Source organism: Kwoniella shivajii, chromosome 3 (assembly GCF_035658355.1).
Source record: "Kwoniella shivajii chromosome 3, complete sequence".
Taxonomy (NCBI): Eukaryota; Fungi; Basidiomycota; class Tremellomycetes; order Tremellales; family Cryptococcaceae; genus Kwoniella; species Kwoniella shivajii.
In genome coordinates, this window is record NC_085910.1 from 733,535 (window position 1) to 759,179 (window position 25,645).

At 40.8% G+C, this 25,645-nt stretch overlaps 8 protein-coding genes across 8 annotated transcripts; 5 read left to right on the top strand and 3 right to left on the bottom strand.

Moving 5' to 3' along the window:
• Positions 1-87: 87 nt before the first annotated feature.
• IL334_002485 (uncharacterized protein) lies at positions 88-5,965 on the bottom strand (the record flags this gene model as incomplete). Its single annotated transcript, XM_062934229.1, has 7 exons — positions 88-182; positions 267-530; positions 620-928; positions 1,013-1,336; positions 1,410-1,706; positions 1,773-5,817; positions 5,903-5,965. The coding sequence occupies 7 exons, from the start codon at positions 5,963-5,965 to the stop codon at positions 88-90; spliced, it is 5,397 nt and encodes a 1,798-aa protein (XP_062790280.1).
• Positions 5,966-7,344: 1,379 nt separating this feature from the next.
• IL334_002486 (uncharacterized protein) lies at positions 7,345-9,607 on the bottom strand (the record flags this gene model as incomplete). Its single annotated transcript, XM_062934230.1, has 11 exons — positions 7,345-7,580; positions 7,623-7,735; positions 7,808-7,929; positions 8,001-8,173; positions 8,233-8,403; positions 8,468-8,550; positions 8,628-8,779; positions 8,905-9,053; positions 9,148-9,217; positions 9,311-9,351; positions 9,457-9,607. The coding sequence occupies 11 exons, from the start codon at positions 9,605-9,607 to the stop codon at positions 7,345-7,347; spliced, it is 1,461 nt and encodes a 486-aa protein (XP_062790281.1).
• A 943-nt stretch (positions 9,608-10,550) lies between these two features.
• Positions 10,551-11,287, top strand: IL334_002487 (uncharacterized protein; the record flags this gene model as incomplete). The annotated part of the gene is made up of 4 exons (XM_062934231.1): positions 10,551-10,578; positions 10,647-10,687; positions 10,879-11,006; positions 11,197-11,287. 4 exons carry the CDS (start codon positions 10,551-10,553, stop codon positions 11,285-11,287), a joined length of 288 nt encoding a protein of 95 aa, XP_062790282.1.
• A 2,060-nt stretch (positions 11,288-13,347) lies between these two features.
• IL334_002488 (uncharacterized protein) lies at positions 13,348-15,447 on the top strand (the record flags this gene model as incomplete). The annotated part of the gene is made up of 3 exons (XM_062934232.1): positions 13,348-13,821; positions 14,070-14,159; positions 14,308-15,447. 3 exons carry the CDS (start codon positions 13,348-13,350, stop codon positions 15,445-15,447), a joined length of 1,704 nt encoding a protein of 567 aa, XP_062790283.1.
• Positions 15,448-16,269: 822 nt separating this feature from the next.
• On the top strand, positions 16,270-18,043 carry IL334_002489 (uncharacterized protein; the record flags this gene model as incomplete). The annotated part of the gene is made up of 3 exons (XM_062934233.1): positions 16,270-16,516; positions 16,724-17,562; positions 17,648-18,043. 3 exons carry the CDS (start codon positions 16,270-16,272, stop codon positions 18,041-18,043), a joined length of 1,482 nt encoding a protein of 493 aa, XP_062790284.1.
• A 486-nt stretch (positions 18,044-18,529) lies between these two features.
• IL334_002490 (uncharacterized protein) lies at positions 18,530-19,987 on the top strand (the record flags this gene model as incomplete). Its single annotated transcript, XM_062934234.1, has 4 exons — positions 18,530-19,071; positions 19,143-19,498; positions 19,579-19,765; positions 19,861-19,987. 4 exons carry the CDS (start codon positions 18,530-18,532, stop codon positions 19,985-19,987), a joined length of 1,212 nt encoding a protein of 403 aa, XP_062790285.1.
• A 426-nt stretch (positions 19,988-20,413) lies between these two features.
• Positions 20,414-23,460, bottom strand: IL334_002491 (endoribonuclease YSH1; the record flags this gene model as incomplete). Its single annotated transcript, XM_062934235.1, has 10 exons — positions 20,414-20,560; positions 20,653-20,900; positions 20,973-21,114; positions 21,178-21,432; positions 21,534-21,830; positions 21,921-22,351; positions 22,440-22,777; positions 22,847-22,938; positions 23,000-23,045; positions 23,195-23,460. 10 exons carry the CDS (start codon positions 23,458-23,460, stop codon positions 20,414-20,416), a joined length of 2,262 nt encoding a protein of 753 aa, XP_062790286.1.
• A 411-nt stretch (positions 23,461-23,871) lies between these two features.
• Positions 23,872-25,360, top strand: IL334_002492 (uncharacterized protein; the record flags this gene model as incomplete). The annotated part of the gene is made up of 5 exons (XM_062934236.1): positions 23,872-24,032; positions 24,108-24,229; positions 24,315-24,446; positions 24,565-24,940; positions 25,030-25,360. 5 exons carry the CDS (start codon positions 23,872-23,874, stop codon positions 25,358-25,360), a joined length of 1,122 nt encoding a protein of 373 aa, XP_062790287.1.
• Positions 25,361-25,645: the final 285 nt, after the last annotated feature.

Below are 25,645 nucleotides of genomic sequence, written 5' to 3' on the forward strand. Positions count from 1 at the left end.
CAATGGAATCAAAACAAGTAATCACAATTACAATCACAATTACAATCACAATTACAATCACAATTACAATCACAATTACAATCACAATCAAGATTGAAGAGTGGCTTGCAATTCTGCTCTTTTAGCATTAACAGCTCTGATTTTGATCAAGAGATTCTTCAAGACATATGGTTTGATAACGACTACGAGTATTTGGTATAACGCACAATGACTTGATCAGCGGAGAAAACATCAAAAGAGGAAAACGCCAAAAATCAAAAACTCACCATCATCCATTCCTGCAGCTATGGCTTGGTCGATTTGACCTTGTCTAGCATTACCCGTTAAAGCAATGACCATATTTCTATCCAAAGTACCCGAAGCTTCAGCGGATCTGAGTTCTTTTATAGCTGTTAGACCATCCATGACTGGCATTTCTAGATCCATTAATACAACATCGTATTTCTTTTTACGTTGCTTATCTCCTCCTCTCTTTGATTGTCGTTGTGACTCCCTGATCAGATTGAGTGCTTCTAATCCGTTATTCGCGACTGAAAAAGCAGGATCTCGTCAGCTCCCGCATCTACAAGACTCACATGGCATGGTCGTCCAGACTGAAAGGGGAGAACTAGCAACTCACCATCACATGTTAGCCCAGCTTTGACGATTTGTCTTTTCAACACAGTTTGATTGATTATATTATCTTCGACAATCAAGATATGTTCTGGATCACCTTCCATTGGTGTTGGAGGAGGAGTTGATTGACTTGAAGAGGTGACGTCCGATGTACTTGAAAGTGATGGACTCATCAGACTTGGACTTGGACTTGGACTTGGACTTGGTGTTACGTTATTAGGGGATCTCAGAGCTCCAAGTGAAGCAGCTTCGATGTATGATGCGAGTGCAGATGGAGGCGCGACAGTCCGAGTCTTGATGAAGAATCGGAATACTACATCATCTCGTCCGCAATCAGTACCCGTTCCTCTCTATGATATACGAAAGTTTAAAAACAAAGTGGAATTCAGATACTCACCACTTCCTTCACCCAGTTGACTCAGAACTTCAATTCTTCCACCAAGAAGTTCTGTTATTTTTCTACAAATGAACAAACCCAATCCACTTCCACCATATTTGGTGTGAATCATTTTATTTCCTTGAGCGAATCGTTTAAACAACACAGCTAATTCTTTTGGACCCATACCTGGACCTGTATCAGTCACACTGACGAATAACCAGATGGGAGTATCTTCATTTGCAGGTAGATTCTTCGGTATTCCAAGTTGGGACGGTAAAGCACACGTATCATCTGCAGGTGGTGTGAACGATATATCATATTTCACGGTGATCCTTCGGAAATCTGTTATTAGAACATTCGCGTCAGAACCGACCAAAATACCTTAGTCAAACCAGCAAAGGTAAAGAAAGCTTACCACTGGCAAAAGTAAATCTAATGGCATTACTTATTAAATTCGTTACGACTTGACCTAATCTGACTGGATCCGTTTTAATTGACAGGACTTTACCCAATTCCAATGTTTCGCCAAATTGGAGTACGAGATCGATTTTCTTCATTTTAGCTTCTGAAGCGAAAACAGATGAAACCTTTCTTGCTTCTTTACGTAGATCAACTTCGATATCATATAAGGATAGCATGTCCAGCTGGATTCTAGCTAGAGATAGAACGTCTCCTGCTATTCGTTCTTGGACCAATCCGCACTGATAGATACCTGATAGTAAGGTATATACAATATCAGTTTGGACGGATTCTCTCGGTTATCAGAGATCCTACTCACTCTCTAAAGCTTCAACGTCTTCTTCCAAATCATCTAATAATTCTGGACTAGGTTTGAAACCTAATTCACCAGAACCTCTTAATTGATCTTTCAAAGACATCAAATTCTCCTTAACAAGACTTGAACATTGTAAAATCGCTGAAACGGGAGTTCTAATCTCATGTGACGTCAGATCAATCAATAATTCTTGTTGATGTTTTGATTCTTCAGCTTCCTGTCTTCTTTGTTCCGCTTCAATCAATCTTTGCTCTTCGTGTGATATATCAGTCGTACAACCTAATATTCCTGTCATTCCAGGTTGTATTTGATCTAATTTGATGAATATACCCGACATTGTTTTGCCAGAGAGGTACTTCCAATTTACCCGGAACTCCTTTTCGTTTCCTTTGATATATCCCATCCATTCTGTTAAAAGCCTTTCACGGGTCTCGTCATCGACATGTTCAGTCCACCGATTGATGTCATTATCACCCAGGTCGACTTGATCTTTCCAAGCTTTATTGGCGTAGGTTAAAAGTCCAGTCTCACTATCTGCTCTCATGATACCTGAAGGACAATATTCAGACAGAACCGCAATTTCAGTCTCCCTTTCAACATATGATTTTTCGAGATGAGCACGTTTCTTTCCAACTTGAAGGTGCAAGTGAACCCTAGCAACCAACTCTTTCGGTTTGAATGGTTTAGCCAAGTAATCCTCCGCTCCCATTATCAGAGCTTCAACCCTTGATTCGTCGCCCGCTACGGCAGAAAGTAAGACCATCGGTATTATCTTTGTGACTGGATGAGATCGAATTTCTTGAAGCAATTCGAGTCCGTTCATTTTCGGCATCAGCACGTCGGACAAGATCAAATTGGGCGGATGCTCCACAGCCATTTCCAAGGCTTGTTGACCATTGGAAGCTTCGATGACCTTGCAATAAGGGGAAAAGATCTGTCGAATATAGTGACGCATATCTAGATTATCTTCGACCAAAAGAATAGTATCGGATTTATCGAAAATAAATCCTTCTGAATATTTAGATCCTGAGCCTACTGCTGAGTCAGTCGCGGCGCCATCACTAGACGCAGTATCTGCATCCACCTTGGTCCATCGCATCGCTTCGTCTGCGACTACCGCTCCGTACTTTCCAATGGTGCCAGGCTCGTCCGAGTTCATTGACGCTTCTGGTTTGAATGACAGCGGAACCCGAGCGGTGAAGGTCGATCCGTGAGCGCCGCCAAACAGACTAGCACATTGAGAGGTCACAACAAGATCACCTTGATGCAATCGCAGCAATTCTTTAGCCAGTGCTAAGCCTAAACCAGAACCTTGAGTACCGGCATGTAGAGCTGTAGTCGCCCGGTGATACCATTCTGTGACCATAGGTATTTCATCTTCCGGTATGCCAACACCCGTGTCGATGACGGATATCTCTGCATGATCGGAATATCTAAGTCGAACGGTGATACTTCCTTTTTCCGTATATTTGAGGGCATTACTGATGATATTGGCCATAACAGTCTCGAACAACGTGCCATCGATATACACGAGTCGATCAGTGGGTTCGATATCGACAGTATAAGTGATTCCGAGCCTTTCCACGGCAGGTCGAAACAATGCAGCCAATTCCGCAATGAATGCTCCCAGATCGGTAGGTAAGAATCTGCCCTCCAAACGACCCGCTTCCAACCGCGAGAAATCCATGAGCGCATTGACCAAACGCATCAGACGATCGACATTCCTCTGAGCCGTTGTGAGAGATTGACGTTGACTCGGTGTAGGATGGTCTGCCAGTACGTCGGCAAGTGGACCTGCGATAAGAGTCAAAGGACTTCTAAGATCATGAGCTGCACCTCTGAACCATGCAGCTTTCGCTCTTTCCATTCTTGCGTTATCATCGACAATCCTTTGTTCCGCTTCCACCGCTCTTACAGATGCCAGCGAGACCACAAGTTGTGAGCGAATCGCATGTACCCAGTTATCATATTCCGTATCGAAAGGTCGACGAACGTTCAGACCCAGTATCAATACAGCATCAGGAATGTCGATTGATCCTTCGCTGCACACGGGGATGACTATGGCGGCGAAAGGTAATTCATCCCATTGACGGATCGAGCAGCCTTTGATGAGCTGAGTACAATCATCCACAATGACGCATTGTCGAGTGGTAAGGGCTTTATAGATAGGCCAATGATCGCCATCTGAAGTGACATGACAGACTCTTCCACTACCAGATGATATAGCTGAAATGGCGGAAAGCGTGGGAGACGACATTCGATCGGCGTTCAGACCAAAATTCGATCTCGTTCTCGGAGTTGGAAGGGAGAATGAAAAGGTTTGAGGAGCGTGTGGATGGTTTTCAGGTACACCGATACTACTTTTCAACGTTGCGTCGACCTGAACCTGACCAGACAGCGTATTCGAGTTTGCCTGTTGAATCTGATAACACATGATGAACGGTGCGTCCGAAGGGTTCTCTTCTAATACTTCAATGATGGAGTCAAAGTACTCATCCATGGTACGGTTGATGGCCATTCTTTCAGTGAGTAGCCTAGTCGAAGCTAATCTTCTATCCTGTAACACTCTCTCCGTCGTTTCGGTAGACTGATTGAACAAACCGAGGACTGAACCGTCTTTTCCTCTGATAGGTACACATCTATAACTGTGATAATGCTCCATGAGAATATTGTTGCCATATCGTTTGAAGAATACCGCGTCATCATCTCTATAGTAAGGTGTACCCAATAGACATTTCTCGAAACCAGGTCCAATGGTTGGCCATATATTTGCCCATACTTCCCTAGCTGGAGCACCAAAAGATTTAGGATGATCAAGCAGCAGACTATATTCTTTGTTATAAAACAGTTGAAGATCTGGGCCCAGCCAAACGGCATCTGCAGTACGTGATTCGAAGGTGACTGATAGTAAGGGATCCAAAGCATCTTTCCAGAGGGATCTATCGCCTATAGCTGTTTTTGACCAATCGATTTCTTCTACCATCTGCCAGATTTGCTCGGCCTCTCTTGGACGCATCGTTCTACCTTGAGGTGATCTTCTCCTGTTCGATCTATTCCGTTTTCCTTCATCTCGACTCTCACGATTCGAAGACGAGTTACTACCGAAATAAGATGACTTTCCGGTATGGTTCGAAGGCGAACTCAAAGCGGGCGAAGTTGTTGAATCATTATCCACAGAAGTTCTTACGCCAGTCGAGTATGATGGTCGAGGATCTGATAGTGAAGATGAGGAGATGGATGATGATCTACCTTCTGAAGTTGTCATGGAAATGTTAGAGTTTCGATGATCCTGTAATTTTGTTTTCGAATACTCGAACCGGGTTTGATCATTGATCGCTTTATAATCCGTTGGCAAGGAAGTGGAGGATTTCTGGCTTGTTGCTTTTGGTGATGAAGGGGTTTTGTCACCGGGTGAAGTCAATGTACTCCTCCATTTTGCGGATGCGGATGGAGATGAAGATGGAGATATGGGTTTCTGAGATGTTATCACACAAAAAGAATGGGTGAATGAAGGTGGTGATAAAGGTAATAAAGTTTTTGTCAAATATAGTGTTATTCCATTTGGCCACCTTATATCAAGTTTAAATCCAGTTTCTTCACCATCTATTATACGATTTTGATGATCTTGTTGGTTTTGGGTTTGGTTTTGGGTTTGGGTTTGGTTTTGGGTTTGGGTTTGGTTTTGGTTTGAATGGATGGAATCTTCACCTTCTATCCAAGCTTGAAAATTGGTTTGTACGTCCATATCTACGCAATCACCTATTGATCTACCTTGTGTCAATCGATACCATTTTTCGTTTCCCCATACCACTGGATTGGATGGGAAAGGTTGAAGCGAAGGTCGTTCAGATGCAGATGCAGATGCAGATTCAGATTCAGATTCAGATCCGACTGAAAGATAATCTGCAGCAGGTCCCCCTAACGGTGATACACCATTATCAAGATAACTTCTTATTGTGATATCCGTATCTCTGGATATCAACTTAGGTCTAGGTTTCGATTTGATGGATGTAGGTATGACCAAGACGAATGATGGGTTGGGATATGCCTATTGATCAAGTGTGTGCGTCAGTCGATATGGTAAAACTGATTTTCGTATCTGAATAACAACAGTAAGGACCATTTACACTCACCTCTAAGAAAGAAAGAGGTAAAGACGATAGATTGACATTGTCGTCTGGACCTAACGAGGTCATGATGCAATCCGATTATGAACAACAACGATCGCGCCAAATTCCAAGGGACGAGAGACGAGCTGAGTGATGATAGATTAACGCTGCAAGGCGTCGTATATTGTAGAGTGATGTACGTGTTTCGATCCTGGAAGATGCGATCTTTTTCTTGATATCCAATTGATTAATGATGATTGATGATTGGTGTCAGGGTGTCGAACATCAGCGACGAGATTCTTCCTGATGCTTTGAGATAGTTGGGACTTGAATAAATCGACAGAGCAGTGATCAGATGACCTGAGAGTGTTCAGAAAGAGGTGACAGTGAGTGGTGTGATATGAAAGTGATGTGTTGTATGCATCACCATATTTTGGGTGTTCAACGGCGTTTGACCAAGTTTAATGGTAAACTATTATTTCTTTTTGGAAGACTACTGTCTCAGTCTGTTTTTTTCAGGGCAGGGGGAATCAAAAGGCACGTTTACAATCCCCCCCTGGGTATACAAAATGCATCCATCGGCCATATGGTACATGTCAGATGGTTGTCGTGGATATACCATTACCATCACTGTCACTGTCACTGTCATACAGACAGAACTCGTGCATGTTCATATGTTATCGCATCACATTCCTTCTACCATCGTTGTTTCAGTACGATTCGTTGTTTTCACCATGAACATATCGTGGTCATAAAGTATGATGGAATTTTTTTACCAGTTTCGGCACGGGTTGTTTTTTTGAGTCGCGATTGTTCGGAATATAGAGTAATAGTGTGTACCAGTGATGTCATGTGTTACTTTGGTTATAAAGGGGTTACTCACCCCATCTTGGTTATGTAAGGCTGCTTACGAAGTACCGACTTACGTAATACGGTCCACGCGATCTTGTGCTTCACTTAGAGTAATGAAAATCAAATGCTCTAATAACAATACTTTGCATTGTTTTTCCCACTTCTCTACAAAATGGGAACAAGGAATAAATTTGCGAAAAAAGGATTAAAGAGAATAAGAGAATCAAAAGACCAGAGGGTATATATTGTTTTCAGATCCGCAACCTTTGTTTCATGGTAATTAAGTAGAATTAAACTTTTATATTGTGATTGATTTGGTTCATTGATCAGGATAATACAAAAGGGCAACAAAGCAACAAAGCAATGGGGTTATATGGGTTTCAAGTCATTAAACAACGTCAAGAAGTTTTAGTAGGGTTTGGTGGGGGTAAATAGTAGATTTGGAAGGGAAGGAATGGCAGAGTAAAAAAGGTAGATCGATTTTAGTGCAATTTCTTGATTAGAAGCAAGAAAAGGAAACCCGAGTGGATACGAAAGTTTGAGAAAAGAAGTTTGGCTAAACCGAGGTCAGCCAAGACTCCGACTAACCTGATTTCTACTCCAATACACTCACGCTATCGGAAACAACCGCAAGTCAATAGCTTGATGAAACCATTTCCACCTTTATCCTGTCTATTATAATCTGTTTCACCGACTTGTTGACTATTTGCAGCTGTGTTTCCTGGACGACCATTGACGGCCATGGGTGAGATTGCCTGCAATCCAGCTTGAGAAGGTATGGCGACATTCGAAGGGTCATAGGAATCAGTTCGATCTGGATTAAGGGCATTTGCAGATGCGAATGGATGAGCTGACGCGGAAGTATTGTTGTTGTTATTAATGGTATTGTTACCTTGTTGAGATTGTCTTCTCGATTGAGGTAAAGGTGACGGTGCTGAAACTCCAACGATAGCTTGATTGGATGCATTGGGTAGTCCTGATCCAGCTGCAGATTTCCTTTGTTTCCTAGATTCATTAATCAACACTTCCCCGGGAGGGCATGGTCGGGAACGATGATAATCGAAGTATACAACTTACAGAGGTGATGGTTGTCCTCCTGCCGCTGATCCGTTTCTCAACTTATCTACACGATCCTTGTATTCTCTGTCTCTTGTTCGTGTATTGTGTCTCGATACTTCAGCTTGAGCAGCACTTTGTCGCTGTTACCAGAACCCCCAGGATCAGTGAATGATTCATGACCACTCGTACAGCCAGAGAGGTCTTCACTCACTCCGTTCATTTCCCATCCTTTACCTCCATTCAATAACATCCAATCATAAGTACCATCATCTTGATCTCCTATATTTTGCAAAGCCAAATCGAATAATCCTCTGAGGAAATCATAATCAGGCGTCTCATCAAAAGTCAATTTTCGAACGTAGTTGAGGTATATCGAGAATTCGTCTAAGGATGTTGTCAGTCATTAGAACTTTTCATCAATGCAGATCAGAGAGTGGACTTACTGGGATAACCTTCTACTAATTCGGCAATAGGGGTAGTCTGTTTTTTCTCTCCAATCTTCTCATATTTCTGCTTGTTGGTAGCTGCTTTAAGACCTTGCCAAGGTAAACCTCCTCGAAGGAAGTAGAAGAAGACGTGACCTAGAGCTTCCAAATCATCTCGACGGGATTGTTCTTCGAAGCGAAAAGTCAGCTTACCGATTCACGTAGTCTACGATGAGATGGATGATATACTCACCTCGACCTAAATGAGTGTTGATACTCATGTATCTCGCCGTTCCACTCAAGCTCTTTCTCTCCCTATAAGGAATATGCTGTTTTCTGAGATACGTTGGAGTCGGCCGTCAGCTATCAGCTATACACCAGGGAATATTAATAAAACATAAAGCTGAACTCACGTCTTTGGATCTCTATATTGTTTCGCCATACCGAAATCTACCACATGAATGGTATTGGCTCCTTTTGTAGCTGGACGACCAATCAAGAAATTATCAGGTTTGATATCTCTGTAAATCAAGTTCTTTTCATGGATAGTTTGGACTCGGGATAACTGATCAAACCCCAATTACAACATCAACATATCATCAGTATCTGAGCGTACTCATATCGGTTTTGGGGGGATTTAGTGGATGTGCGCACGGACCTGCTAGCGGGAAGGGATATAAGATGACTTACCATTTGCTTAGCGGTCATACAACAAGTTTTGACTGAGAATTTTCTTCCACACATATCAAATAAATCTTCTAATGAAGGACCGAGTAAATCGATAACCAATATATTGTGTAATCCTTCTTGACCGAAATAATAAACTTGAGGAATACCCACTGATTATTGAAACGAACGATCAGACGATTAGACATAAATAGTCAGTAAGGTCAAAGCGAGGAAAAATAAAACAACAGAAAAACAACAACGTACAACATCCACTTAAGATTTTATAACTTCTATATTCATCACGAAGTTGAGGTGCATCAGATTTTCGTGGTTCCTATTTCATGGGTTTGATCATCATGAGTATACTTTACTACCATTCACTTTGAGAGTGAAAAGAAGAAAGAGGGAGAAAGATGATTAGACTTACGAATTTTATAGCGACAGTTTGAGAATTTAACAAGTTTGTACCTATTCACGCGAACGAAACGGTTGAATGATTATAAGTATTCTTCTAAACACGTCTTTATGAGAGTATACGTGATGGGGATATGCACTTGTATACGATTGACTTACCTTCAAAGATCACACCAAAAGAACCTTCACCAATTTTCTTTCCTACTCTATAATGTACACCTACAATGTTACTTGAACTTGAAGAATGACTACCTGAAGAAGTCAGATGAGCCCCTGGATTTGATGAACCTATAACGTGTGTTGTAGCCATTTTGAATATGATCCTCTACTTGTTTTTTTAATTTCTTTGTCTTGGACCAGTAGTGAGGTGTTGTGCGAACACGAAAGTCGAAAGAAAGAAGGGCGAAGTAGTTGAAGAAGTTGATAAAGGTGGTCGAGACGGTAAAGGAGAAAAAGAGGAGGCTTGAGCTTTGTGGAAAGAGATGTTGCAAAGGTTTTTGGTAGGCAAATCCCCTCTTTGTGGGTTTCCGTTTTCCTTCTATGCTTGTTGCTTTTTCTGTCCAGTCGCGTAAGTTTTCTAAGATGGAAAATGAAAGATGGGAGATGGGTGGACGAGTGAATAAAGAGCGTGTGATTGAGATGAGTATCAAATGAATCGATCAACTAACTGACCATGATAATAACTATAATATGATAGTGATATTGGGCTCTTTGTTTTTTTTCCCTTTAGGTGTTATTAGGGGGGGGATTTGATTGACACGCTGCGCTGTAATAACTTATACTCAGGGTAAACACAACCCATTATATTGAAACAAAAAAGCAGTGGCCTGCCTAATCCGGCAATTTACGGGGGAAATTCATTCTTATTCTGGGTATTAGTTATTTAAGTAGTACAGACATCAAACCTCGCGCGCCTCAAACACGAAGAAAAGAGACTCCAAGTTGGGGATACAAAAGACGATTCGAGTAACTACTAAAGACTGGATTTTGGTCTTAATCATCATAGATTTCGAGATATCAACGACGGAAACAGGCGATAGGACGAGCGAATCATCCGTCGAAAGTAGAGTACAGAGCAGACAACAAGACTATCGACCGAGTGCACTTTGGTTGAATCGTTTTATTGCGTTTCAAAACAAGCTTTCTCCTCTCCTTCATACCTCCTCCCTCCATCTTCTTCCTCCTTCATCTCCTTCCCTCTACACATCTTCTCTGGTTCATCCGCAATCTTCATCATAGAACAGTAGGAAGAAATGGCTTCGATAGAGAGCTACGTGGATCGTAAGTGACTTCACAGTTATCTTCATGATCATTCTCAGACTTACGTTTGGCTGTTTTTCCCTTCACAGACCTCGTTCAAGTCATCTTATATGACGGACGTATAATAGTTGTGGGTAATCTTTCTCACACATCTGCGGTCTACAGAACGATGTTCTTCCTCATTCCACGAGATACTTGTCATCGGATATGAGGGCAGTCAATTGCTGTATCTTGACAAATTGGCCTAGATCGTTGTCTCTGTTCCCTCAATTCGATACGTTCAAACTGGCTCATTATACTGACGACCTGTGACACGTGTAGGGTAAACTCAAAGGATTTGATCCACGAACGAATTTGATCATGGCAGATTGTGTAGAAAGGGAGTATTCAACAGAAGCTGGAGTCGAAATGATACCATTGGGTCTTTATATGATCAAAGGAGACAACGTGTGAGTTTTCATCTTCTCTTCGGGGAGGCATTGAAGATGCAGAAAAGAAAGACGAGGGATAGGAGTCAGACAATGGGAGAGGGTAAAGCGCTATGAGCAGTATAAGTAGGAGAGATGCCGATCATCGCAATATTCGTAAATGAAAGAGTTCAAGCTGACGTAATGAATCTATGGGGATATCGTTCTTCAGAGCTCTAGTAGCTGAATTAGATGAAGAGAAAGATAGTACGATTGATTATTCAGAGATAAAAGCTGAACCTTTGGGAGAAATACATCATTAAAGAAGAGTTTCCAAGTGGGATATCCACTTAGAGGGTGGACAGGTTACGATTCAAAACGAATTTCACGGTTCAAGGTGAATTGAGGAGAAGATACAACGATGTGGAGGAGAGTAGGAAAGTTGTTAGCAAGCTATCGAAAAAAAGGAATCAAGAGAGACTACTGGCTGATTAGAAGAAACAAACGACTAGAATGGAAGATAGAGATGAAGGATGAAAAGATGGAAAATTAGCAGAGCAGCAAAAATAAACGAAATACAAAATAAACTCCCTTGGCAAGACGAAGTGCTCAATTGTCAAAGTATCGCCTCATCAGAAACACCAAAACGCCAAAACGTAAAATATCAAGAGGCAACAAGGATCAGTCATTGTTTAGAGGTAATGGATAAATACCAGCATTGAAATATATATATTCATTCTTTTTTCTTCTTATTACACAGTTTTTTTTGGCATTAATATGAAACATGGCATGTAACCAAATGAGTCATCAATTGTATTTGGTGAATGAACAGTGTTCTTACAGTTGAGCAGGTGTACGTGTCTGTCCATGGACACGATGTTGCCAGGACATGAGAGCATCGCAACACAGATATCAAGTATGCATTGTGAGGGGCAGATATATCAGTTGTTACCGTTTTGTACTCGTTCTTGCTTCGCTCCTGTCCATCTCATATCCCCGGCAATGAGAGTCTGGATCCATCTGTCAAATATTATGACACAAAGCACGACGGTCTCATCTCCCGAAGACCTGTTGATTCGACGATTCCATTCGATAGATTATACATTATATTATTGGCAGAAATCTTATTGGTAATTGGTAGATCGATCCCAGATGGGTCCCAAACGAGTTTTGGACATGAAGTGTCAGGTCAATTTCATTTACGTCCGAATGACCTTCGGGTTCGTCTGAATTCATAGGACCCCAAGGGAGAAAGTGAGGAAGGGGGTTTGAAGAAAAAAAAGGTAATACTTTACCGAAAATGATCAAGATCAAGTTTCCAAATTTCCACCCGAGATATTTTATCCAATCTTACCTGAACAAGGAATGTTTCTTTCTTGGGTGGGTTGAATTCAGGACCCTCAGGATCTTCAGGACAGTTCATCCCATAATTCGTGGGTTATTCCGGAAAATGGAAAAAAAATATTCATTTTCCCCTACTCGAGCAAAATGAGCAGAGTATCCCGTACGACACTACGAGTACGAGTACTGAGCAGAGTTGAGACGCGTAATTTCCATAAACTGGTCTCAATTCAAAAAGAATAACAAAATTGATAAAGGGGCAAAAGGAAGCGCGAGGTTTGCTGCACGCTGTATGAAGATGAATGAGTTTTCGATTCTTCTTTTTCACAGTCCTCTTTTCTATATTGAATGATACATAATACATAACACATCATACTGTTACAATCATCGTCATCGTCGCTATCACTATCGGCATCGGCATTGAAGCGATCACTATACCTCAAGGTCACCGGCACCATCAGTCATTTACTCCACTCGCAGTGAGAAAACAGGGCACAAGGCGGAAATCTTTTGGAGATTCAAGAATCAAATTTAACAACCTGCTTGCATGTCTACTTGGAACATCAACTTTGATTTGTGAACTGTGCATACCTCATGAGCTTGAATTTCGAATCTTGTCAATAATCGGCCCACATGCCTCTCCATTAAAACTATACTTGACCAGTTCCAAGGTACCATTTTTTGGGTTTTTCAATTCAGTGAAGAGGTGTGGAGGGACCTTTGAGGAATTTGGACTCTGATCAGAAGTGACTCTGATATCCCAAAAGAAGAAGAAGAAAAAAGAAGTACGACATTCCTTCCCATTCCTCTCTTTTTATAGTTAGGTGCAAGTTCAAGATTCGTATAAACGCACTCGACGCGTTTCTCACCACTACCATCCCATATCATATCCCCCCCTATCCCATCTCAATTAATACTGTATACCCCATCCCCTCCATCAATCACTCTCATCTCATATAATCAATCTATTCATATTCGTTGTGGATCTGTACTTCCTACCTATACTTGTGATTTTGACGGAAATACATATATCCTTTCAAAGATGTCGATGGTAATTTCATCAGCTTCAACACCTTCATCTCACACGTCACCAATACCAAAGACGCCTCAACCATTACAAGATATATCTCTTCCCGAACCGAATTTAGGACCCAATACGAATTCAGAATCGGGACCTTCTTCACAACGTATGTATCCTAAAATCACCCATCGTCGCGATCCCGATATAATTATAGATGAAAATATGGATATGAATATGGATATGGATATGAATATGTCAAGAGATATAACACCTTCATCACCGTCTGATTTAGCGGTAGATTACGCTTCACCTTCAATGAGTCTAGGATCAATGGAAGGAAGTCATTCAATATCTACTGGAAGTACGAGTGGTTTAGGTGAAGATGATCACGTCCATTCTCACGGTCATGATCATGATCATGATGGTCATGGGCATGGACACTCACATGGTCAAATTGATATGGATAAATTCTTGAAGAAAATGGAAATGGAAAAGGTGAGTTACCCTTCCAACAAAGTTTATCACCAGGTCTCCATGCAGCCGTTCTTTTTTGGCGTGATAAGCGTCTGGTGATCGGGAGGGCGATTTTGGGACGAGTGAAAAGAGATAGCATCAATGATAATCATCGCACAGTTCGCGTTAGAGTGTGAATATGAGGAGCAGATGGAGTAGAGTGTTGGAACAAGAGAATCCAGATCGTATACAGGGACGCAGTAAACTGACGCCTCCTATTTATATTTTAGAAAATGCAAGCGCTCCAACAACGTCTGGAATTAGCCTCGATGAAAGCTACCAATGGATGGAAAGATATGTCGATAAAGGAGATCGAGACTGTGAGTTTCTGTTCTTCTGAACTCGATCGCGTGGTGATCCTTTTCGGTCCAATCATGAACTTGCGGATCAGAACGTGACCAGGAAACGCCTTTGATGTTGATAAACACTTCGATGCTGATTGATATGCTTATCATTCTTGTTCATCAGAAACTTCCCCCTACACCTCTCCGCTCGCGAAAATCACAGCTTCTCCCTTCATCTCCCATTACCAAATCTCCTACGCGCTCATCCCCACTACCATACGAACCTCCTTCCCCTTCTAGACCATGGCAACTGATCGACGTTTTGTGGCAACCTTTACCGCCACCTACTCATGGTCGCTATCCAACTTCGCCTTCAAGTCCAAAGAAACGATCTAGAACTGACGATACCGACTTATCACTATCACGCACATCTTTGACTGGATTAGGTCTACCTCTCAGTCCAAATAGACAAAGGAAATCACCAATGTCAAATCACATACATCGTAGAGCTTCAAGCTCGATCACAGCGCAAGAACGGGATCGCATCAACGGAAACCTCAATCTTGGTAATGGATCTGGTGCTGGTCCTTCTTCACCTTTGAGGTATGGACTTGAAAATGCAGTCAATAACTCAAATTCAAGTTCAAGTAAAAAGAAACGATCACAAAGTCATTCGACACACATGATAAACAGAAGAAAAGATAATTCATCGTCATTGACAACAAGTCAAGATGTTGATGCTGCAAAAGCTCTAACGTACATGTTACAATCTTCTTCCTCAAGTGGAATTTCAGACGATGATTTACCTCTTCCACTTCAATCTAACAGTAGAAGAAATTCAAACGTTATTATGAATGGATTATCAGCACCTGCAATGACGAAAAATGATCGATTGACGAACTCATTACCTATTCCAGAAGCTTTTGCACGTAATGGATCCACATCACCTTCTTTACGTCCTGGTGCATTGCAATTACCTTTATCAATCAATACGACTCCAAGATCAAAAGATTCAAATACTAGAAATAGATTACCGGATAGTGGTAGTACGACTACTTCGGTTGATCAAAGAGGTGAAGAAGATAAAAACGCTGCTGAATTAATGATGTTTCTCGCTCATTCACCTTCACCAATGAAAAGATTTAGTGGTCAAAATGCACCTGAACCTGAAAGTCCAACTAATTTCAGACCCAGTCTAGGCGCAGCAGCAAGAGTCCTATTCGCGGATGATGATTCGAGACCAGCAGCATCCACATCAAGATTTCCCAGTCAGCCAGATATAGGTCAAAGCAACTTGGCTCTAGCACCACCTATAACTCCTTAGACTTATCGTTACGCGGATGTGGAGAAGCGATTCAACTCGACTGGACTGCTTGGTGCAGTGATCCTGGTAAATTCAACCCAATACATATGATTACTCTGTTTCTATTTCAATGTTTAGCATATTTCGATATTTACCACTATCGTTACCACATATTCATACTGTTTGTTCCATTATCTTCACCTTGCTGTTTTCCTGACTTTTCTCCATCATTTCACACCCTCACGTACTATCATATCTCCTAAACATGCTTGTTTGTTTCGCTCTTTATATCTTGACTTTTTCCCTCGTAAAATACTGTTTGTCAACCTTGAAATATGTTTTTGACCTTTTAGATCTTTGTAGCTTTTTTATATCATATATGTTTTGCGTGTATTTGTATATATTATATCAACCATGTATGACCATATTCTAAGCTGTTTGTCGTGGCAGACCTGTTGGCATGGGTAGTTGTCAGCCCAACAAACGCATATGACAGCACTGTGTGTTGACTTCTCAGTCAAATTGTCTATCCCAAGTTGAGATCTTCCCTAGGCGTCTGTTCTGCTTTTGCAACAAATCAAATGCGAAAAATCATTCGCCCTTTGCCGCTTTCGATCGTTTTTGTCTTTGAGAGATCATCATCGTTCGATTGAATTTGCCGCCTTTGTTTGAAATACTCGTATTGACGAGATCTCGTTCGATATAAACTCAGCTTCCACTCGTCACCTCTTATTTTCTTTTGGTAAAGAATCCCAACATAATACTTCTTCTCTATACCACGTGGGTCACTGCTCACTGCTGATCTATCAAGTTGAGTTTCGGAGTGATATTGTGAACAATCTCATGATTCCGATATTATTCTCATCTTCAAATCCATTTGGACCATTTCAATCAATTCATGAACATGTGATACGAAATGCTGAACCTCTCTCATGGGATAACTGGTATCACTTATTCATCATTCCTCTCATACCTTTATATTGTCAAACGTTATTACTCAGATATGAATGGACGAGACAATATAGAATTGCGTTGGGCGTTATGGGAATAGCGATGCTCTGGGCGGCTGGAATGAAGTATAGATTTGTTCGTAAGTGTTTTACGTTTCCTTTCTTTCTTTCTTTCTTTCTCTACATCGTATAGCAGTCTATTTCAGATATAAATAGTGTGACGATCAATTCATTCGATTATTGGATCATTGGATCATTTTATCATTCCTGTTCCTGCCTTGTTGCTCTACCATTTACCATTCATTCTACCTCTCGTGATCCGCCAAGGCTGACTTTGAAGTACGCAGAACCATGGTTCAATGCTCTGAATAACGGTATAGGGATCGGCATCATGCATATAACAGCTCGATATGCGGAATTTGGATTTATGAAAGGACCCCTATATGATCGATACTTTGAAGCGAAAGGTAGAAACCCCCTGATATCTGCTTTGGACGTAGCTGTCAATGCTAGATGGATTGGATTAGGTGTTATAGATTTAGACCATCAAGGGAAAGTTGATAATGTGAATATCAATACATCAGCAAAGAGTAACGGTCAGCTGAAAAATGGTATCTCGAAAGGAGATGGTGGGATTCGAATTGATTCCAACAGAACAATACCAGATCTGAACAATGAACGAAATAAAGAATCATGGTTACCTTGGCCAAAAGTCAAACGTACCAGAACACAAGCTTTCATCCGACATTTATCCATTGCGATTAAAAATTATATCATATTTGACACTTTCTTATATATGATAAGATATTTTGGATCAAATACGATCGGATCAAATTTACCTGTTTCAAATGCCCTTTATCGATTCTCGCATGAAAACACATTTATAATCTTTCCATCCATCCACTTTTTTGACTTGGAGGACTCTGGACAAGTATCTGGGCGAAAGCAAATGGGAATGGGAACGGGGATCATCGCACCTTGGTATTTAGTTGAATTCGCTGTCGAATTAAGTGTAGCTGTTGGCGTTTGGTTAGGTATATCAGCGGGATATCATTTTTTAGGTGCAATTTGTGTAGGAACCGGTTTTTGGGAAACTGAATCTTGGGAAATCGATCTATTTGATAATCCCCTCAAAGCGGATAGTCTATTGGATTTCTGGGGAAGAAGATGGCATCAGTTTTTCAGAGTGAGTAGATTCCTTTGTTCTTTGTTTTTCCATGTTTTAATCGCTTCTGTACGTACAATTACTAATGATGATTCTCTCACTGTAGCACCATTTCATCCTTTACTCTTCTTTGATACTTGGTTTACTCAAATTACCAAGATCATCAGGAAACATATTATTCCTTTCATTCATCTTATCAGGAGCTATGCATTCTTTAGGTCAATGGTCAATGTCACCTAATCCACCTTTATTACCACTATTCGCCTTATTCCCATTATCAGGTTTAGGATGTATACTCGAAGTCTTGTTTAAACGATATACAGGTAAAAAAGTTGGTGGAATTTGGGGCAGAATTTGGACTTGGTCTGCAATGTTGCTTATTGGTAGATTGGGTACGATAGCTTGGGTAGATTCTGGCGTAGGAGGAAGTTACCTTACTCCTCCTTGGGCAGGTCCAATAATCGTCAAGTGGGCAGAGAAATGGTTGATTGCAAAAGCGTAAACTAGAAACAAATCACCTCATCCAGGATCTTAGTATATCCTTCAAGCTTTAGATTATAATGATAGAAGTGATATCTGTAGAGAAATAAAGGATGAATTGATGACTCGTCTTATATAGAGGTAGAAATTACTATATTCACATAATACATAATCATTCGGAAAGGATGGATACCTTGGAGATAGAGTAGGAATCGGAATATCCCTTGCATGTAGACACATATTTATACCCACCCTAAATATATGATCATGCACACGAGGACCTGATCATATCACTACATTCGCTTTACTTTTTGATTTGACGATACGAATTCCACAGGAGTAGGATGCCACTTTGGACCCCGCTTAACACCGCCACCACTATGAACGTCGTTCAACCTGCAATTCCACGTCCCACTCATATCTGCTCTTTACTTCCTACCTGTTTGTATTACAATTGTAAGTCTATCAGCGAACCAATCCATCCAAGGCGATAAAAGGTGAAAGCAAGATGCCATATATATCAAACGAAACGTTGATAGGAGCTGCGTTACTGGTAGTGTTAATTTTGGGCTATCAATACGTTCCTTCATCAGCCACGACAATATCCAATAACGCCAACACGATCTCGAACGTCAACACTAAATCCTCCAAAAAGAAAGCTAGCAAGAAGAATAAAAAACCTTCTTCCTCATCCCCGCCACCCATAGCTGGACCATCAAAGACCGCCAAGGAAAGTGATAGGATCGCACTTGGCCAATCAGCTGAAAAACCAAATGGAGCAGGAGCAGGAGCAGCTTCAGGTGAAAATAATAAAGGCGTTTCAAACAATAAAGTAAACAAGAGTAAAGGTGGAAATAATCAAAAAGCAGATAAAGCTTCTTTAGGTGATGTAAACCAAGAAAAGATAGTATCGGATCGACAACAGGGAAATAAACCTCAACCTCAAGCTCAAGCTGAACCCCAACAACAACAATCGCAACAACAACAACAGAAAAAGAAATCATTGGCTGAAAAGTTATTACCTAAAGAACCTAAAACCAAAGTAGACGAGTGAGTTTATATTCGTTCATTCGAGGAACTATAGTGTACATCGTCTAAACCATGCTGATTTCATTGTGTAGTATGCTAGCACCTGAAGATAGACCGGGTCAAATTGCGAGAGTAATGAAAGTCACTTCATCTTCCTCTTCTGGATCTGGATCTACGAATAACAATTCCAATGGAACCGCCAACCCTTTCGCCGCTATATCATCTCAATTCACTAATCGGAATCAGGACGATGAGGAAGACAAATCGGAAGAAGAGGAGGAAGTTAACCTCGCAAATGACCACATCGATGGAAAAGGGAAGATAGATAAGTTCCAAGATGATTATATCCCTTTGTCAGACGATGAGCCAAGCGGTAAGACCAAAAGCAAAAGCAAAAGCAAAAGCAAAACAAATGATGGATGGGATGTAGTGACCAGTAAGAAGAAGAGTGAGTACAAAATGAGTTAACTTTAAATGTTATATCGTAGTAACCGTTTGGAGAGGCTCGCATTGACGATATTATGGCAGAATCTTCCACGTTAAACATATCAGATCCATTCGCATCTCAATCAACTTCACTTCCTTTGCCATCAGATTTAGCATCTAGACAACAGAAGAAAAATGCCAAAAAATCCGAAGAGAAAAAAGCAGCTAGAGCGAATGAAGAAGCTGAGAGATTAAGAAGGTTGGCCTTACATAAGAAGGATCTCGAGAGGTGAGTGCCGGATCACACACTGTGATACAATGTTGTAAACAAATGATAGATCGAGCTAGATCATGTACTGACTACAAGGTGATATGAATACATAGAGAAAGAATAAACGAACTCTACGCTGCTAAACAATCAGATTCATCAAGGGGAAAATCACTTCATACCTCAAATACACCTGGTTCAAGAGCTACTTTGACTGAAAATGGGAAACTCGTTTGGGATTAGTAAAAACACGAAAGTGAATGAATTTTCTCAAAATTAGAAAGAAAGGGATAATGGTCTATCAAGCATGTGAGAAGCAAATATACTCGTGTGGGAGTGTTGACGATACATAGAAGACGAGTCAGATGCGGTTATCAGTCGTAATCAGAAGGAGGCAAACTTTTAAGTATGCACTCGAAGCAAAGGAAAGAATCATCCTGTGAGATGAGTTCTCCATCACAAGCATCTAACACCATTCATGCAGAAGATCAACAAAGCCCAAACAAATGAGGCAAATCGTCATTCCATCATGCAATATAGCAACTCCATATAAAATCATTCCATGCAAAAAGACATGTCATTATAATTACAACAAATTGACCTTAATTTCATTTCTGCCCAATTGAGCATTCTATCATTCCTGCTTAGTTCTTCTTCGTCTTTTTGTTTCTACGCTGCGATAGACTCGGTTTTTTCCAGATTCAGATCTATACCTGAGCCTAGGAAAGATCTTGATAAAGGTTGCAGCGTGGTCAAAGCCATTTCCAATACATTTTCAACTCGTCGTTTCATTTCCACATTGTCCGATTCGACTCGCTAAGACAGTCGTAATTACCCAGAATCAGCTTCAAATTTCTCTGCTCTTTTGGACCGAGAAGGCCAAAAAAGAGATGACATGGCCAACTCACCATTGAGATCAGATCAACTTTAGCAATCAAGTTATCCACTCTTACTGTCATAACTAGCAACTCATCTTCTTCTCCTTCGTTGACAGTAACATTAGGTCCAATCACATCACCAAAATGAGCTTCCAGGAACATCTGTATCCGATCGAACTCTCCATTGTTTTCACTTGGATTGCCATTACTATGGGTATGCGGTTGAGTGTGAGAGTGGGAATGATCGTGATGAGCATGTTGGTGGGGTGTTGATGTCACTAAAAGGAAATCCTCAACGAACGTTAGCGAGAAAGTCCTCTTTTTGAAAAGGACGCATTGGGTGGACTTACATTTCACGGTAGCTGGACTTCCATCTATACCTAATAAAACAGCTAGAACAGAATCTGCTATCATATCATTACTTGAGTTTGAAGACCATTGAATCTCAATTACTATCTCAGATATTTGTACGACCTTGACGGCGTTCATTATCTATATGGAAAGCATCAGCCATTTGTCTTGAAAGATCAGGATGATAGGATCTATTTGACCTACCGTGAAACACGCTCTTCCCTCTTGATCTGGACCTTCTTCGACTTCACCATACATGCCTTCCAAGTGCCATCTAACAACACTCCAATCTACTCCTATAGGTATCGATTGCTTCTGTACCAATGTACTCGTTGATAAACCAGTAAAATCTTTCAGGTCTTTTGGATCTAATAGCGTATATGAAAAGTCTTTCGAGACTAGTAAACCTTTAAGTGGAGTTCCATGTATTGGTCTGCTGGTAGCTAACGATCCGATTGCCTGAAAAGCCGACCGTAACATACGTCCCAATAATCAGTATGGTGTCACATGATGCATAACGGCAGAAACGTGAACTTGAAATTTAGAATGAATAAACTCACCTTGACAACTCTTTCCTGTCTGAAAGTCAATACTAATGGTTCGCAATTCCTTGGAGTGTGAATATTGATCTCTTGACCTCTTGTAGCATATGTATCTCTCAAAGCAGCTCTCAATCTACCCATTTGAGAAGCTTCTCCATGTACCAAGACGATATGTTGAGCGCCGATCTCTTGTATAAACTTGGAGTTTTGTGCGTAATCCACATGTGCACCAAATGAAATTTCTTTTACAGTCAATCGACGAGGAATGTTTCCTCCTTTTAACGATTCGATATGATCTGGTTCAGATAAAAGAGTCTATCAAAAATGAATTATTCCAGAGTTAGCTGAAGTTTGCCTGTCGTCGTTGCCAAAGTATGTATGATTAGCAAGATGGGTGGTGCTTACTCTAGCCATAGTACCTTCAATTGAGTAACCAGTAACGATTACACCATTTTTACTATCACTTGACCAATCTTCTAATAATTCTCTTGATAAACCAAAAGACATGAATTGAGCAGAAGCCATAACCACACAAGGACCTTTATGTTCTTGCAACCTCTTTGGATCTTTCAACCATTTAACAAATTTGAAATCGAATGGATTATCTCTTCTAGCGAATCTTGATCTGATATTAGAGTTCATTGTATGAACATAAGTTTTATACACTCTCATACCTCTTTGAAATAAACCTGAAGCGAAATAAACTGGTATAGATTGTAATTCGGGATGTTCATTCCAATATTCATCTAATAACAAAGCTAATTCCTGTCCATTACCAAATGATGGAATTGGCATTAAACATCTTCCACCACGTCGAACGATATTCGATACCAAGGCTGAAAAAGTAGAATGGAAAAGGCGTTAATGCACAATCAATAATTCCATCACCAAATGAAATCAAAAAATCTCAAAAAAAGAACTTACTAGTAAATTGCTCTTCTTTTTCTTTTCGATCAGGTAAAGTATGTACACCAAAAGTACTTTCGCAAATCATGACATCTGGTTTTATAGGTGGTATTTCAGCTACTACTAAATGTCTATCTTCTTCTCTTGAATAATCTCCTGTGTATAATATCTTTAATCCTGCAATTTCAATCATGAACATTGATGCACCTAATACATGACCTGCATGATAAGGTGTGAATCTTAATCCACCGGATATCACTATATCTTGATGATAATCAACTGCTATTGTGGATTGCCAAGATGATTGTACGTCTGCTTCATCATATAATTTTCCTGATATATCGGGATTCTGGTCACTGGGTGAAAAAATGCTTCGATTAGCAGAGGCAGGCAGGTAAGAGTTTATTTCTGCGGAAAAGGCTCACTTGATTCTAACTGTATCCATCATCGTTAAACCGTAAATGGCTTTGGTGGCATGGGTCATGTATACTTTCCCATTCCCATCTTTGAAGTTGGTCTATACCAAATGTTAGTATCCAGTATCGAGCTGTCTCCTGCGTTGATCACAGACAACTTACCTTCTCCATTATATATGGTAAAGCGGCCGCATGGTCCACATGAAAGCTGCGAGAATGGTAAGATATTAGCCTTGACGTTTCATTTGGCAGTCATACGTTCTCTCTTTCCTCCGCCTGTCTTGTTCTTCGGATAAGGATTTTCTTTTGCGTGTGAATGGCAAATGTTCCAGCTAGTTTGTCCATGTAACAACTCACTGGGTAACTAGTATAGCATCAACAGTAGACCAATCCACCTCATCTATAAAAGGTAAACTACCAAGACCTGGATGAGCAGGATGTAAACCTGCATCGCAAACAATCTTCTTCCCTCGATGTTCTATAACGCAGCATGATCTCCCTACTTCTTGGCCTGCACCCAACATCGTTATCGTTAATGGCTCATCGTCTCCTGCCGGAGAAAGGATTTGAACCGGAGCCGTAGGAGCGGTAGCTCTGAACTGTCTTCTACCATGACGATGCATCTTGATTCTTGGCCAGCTATGCTCGACTATCGGACTGGGCTGTTGGGTGAATGGAGGATGTCAAAGACGTCTATGCTTGTCGAAAGAACAAAAGACATAAGAGAACAATAGTCCTCATTTTGAAAGAACGAAGGTTGGATACTAGAGTATTATTTTTGTTGGGTTGGTGGAGGTTGATTACGATTTCTTCGAAGAGGAAGTGGGGGAAAAAGATCTAGACCAACTTTCTCTTCACTTCCTCTTTCCTCTATTCTCATTCTTCTCCTCCTTTTCTATTCAGCCTCACTCCAGAGAATTCTGGCTCGACCTTTCTCATCAGGCTCGTAACCCTATAACCTCTTCTGTAGACAGATCGAAATAAACCAGGATTCAGCTCCTTCCGTTATCTCCAAAACTTCCTAGGCGTTCCTCATGTTTCCCTCTACCGTTAATCCTGCTGGCAATTTAGCTCCTTCAAACGGATCAGCTACACCTTCCACTCCAGCATACTCTTCCGCCACAGGTGTAGAGACTACCGCAAACGGTTTAGAAAGCTCTGGTGGTGTAGGTGAGAGTTCCAAGAATGCAGTGAGGTGAGTAACATTTCTAGTAGTTTGCCACCTCAGGAAGGAAGGTTGATGTACGACATGATGTTGTTGCTGTATCAGAGTGGATCCGACTTACCATGCTATCAATCTGTCTAATTGGGCATTTAACGTTGGATATTTACATCAAGATTGGACTGATATCAACTTGACTTTTTTCCAAAGTGGTTTAAAAGCTCATCGATGTGAGTTATTTGCTTTTCCTCTTGCTCTTCTTTTTCTCTACGCTATATATATCTGAACTGACCTTTTCGAGATATTTTCAAAAAGTGATACTTGCTAGAAGTCCATATCTAGCACATCTGTTACGGAATGTCATTCCTGGAACAACGATACATCTCAATTTCGCTGACGAGAACATCACACAAGATTCCGTTCATATAGCTTTACAACATCTCTACAGTAAGTCATCTTCTTCCTTTTCCTTGCCTTTTTCTTTCCTCTCTCACTTTGCTCATGTTGGCTGAGGACTGGCTGAGGAGAGTCGGCTCATGTAATTCACTGTTCTCCCTCTGAATAGACCCTTCACAGAATCTCATTGATGCGACTAACGCCCGATCGATACTTGCAACTGCCTATTTATTCGGTGGAATACCAGAACTAATCCATCAATCATACACAATCATTCGATCTTCGATCAACCATGAGAATGTTGTAGATCATATTCATTGGTTATCTCAATCACCAGATTTACTTTCAAACGGTTTCAGAAATGGTAACAGTAATGGAAATGTCAATGGAAACGGGAATGGGAACGGGAACGGGAGTGGGAACTCAACAATGTATGGCAGTGTTCAAGTATCCGAAGGTCAAGCTACCATTTTAGGCTTGAATGATAATTGGGAAAATAACAAACCTAGATATGGTGAATGGACAAATAGATTGAAGAACGATGTGTGAGTTTGAGGCTTTCTTCTCAATCCTCACCCATTCTACTCCAGCAAGCGATAAAAGAATGTGCTAATTCGTTGAGTCTAAAATATAGTATCGATTATATTATTCACCAACTTCCATCTGAATTCCCAAATCTAACTTCTGATCCAACGATAATCTCCATATTCTCAAAATTGCCTTATGAATTATTCAAATCGATAATTGAGTCACCCGAAATTCCAATCACTTCAATGCAAGATCGTTTTGCTTTTACCAAGAAAATCATTGCTCAAAGAAAGAAAATCGCTTCTTCATCTGGATCAGGAAACGTAGGAGGAATGGAAGAAAGCGTTGTGTTGGCTTTCAAGGGTGGTGAAGGTATGGAAATTCATATCAGTAGAAAGCCGAAGAAGAGCAGACAACTTTTCAAAGTTGAAGGGTAAAATGGATTCCAACTTCGACTCTGACCCGGTTCATCGTGGAGGTAATCATGGCGGGAAAATGATGAGAAGGACCGATTGAAAGCGAAAATGGGAATAGGTAGACCATTCAGAAATATCGATATGGAATAGATCAGTTGGCGGGAGAGCTAGATTGGGCAGAACAAGAAGCAGGATCACAATGAAAAATGTGGAAAAAAAGTAAAAAGGATCGAGGACGTGTCTACAAATCTCATCACATCATTAAAACATTTCTTATTTGCATAATATCATTGACTTCTCTCTTTT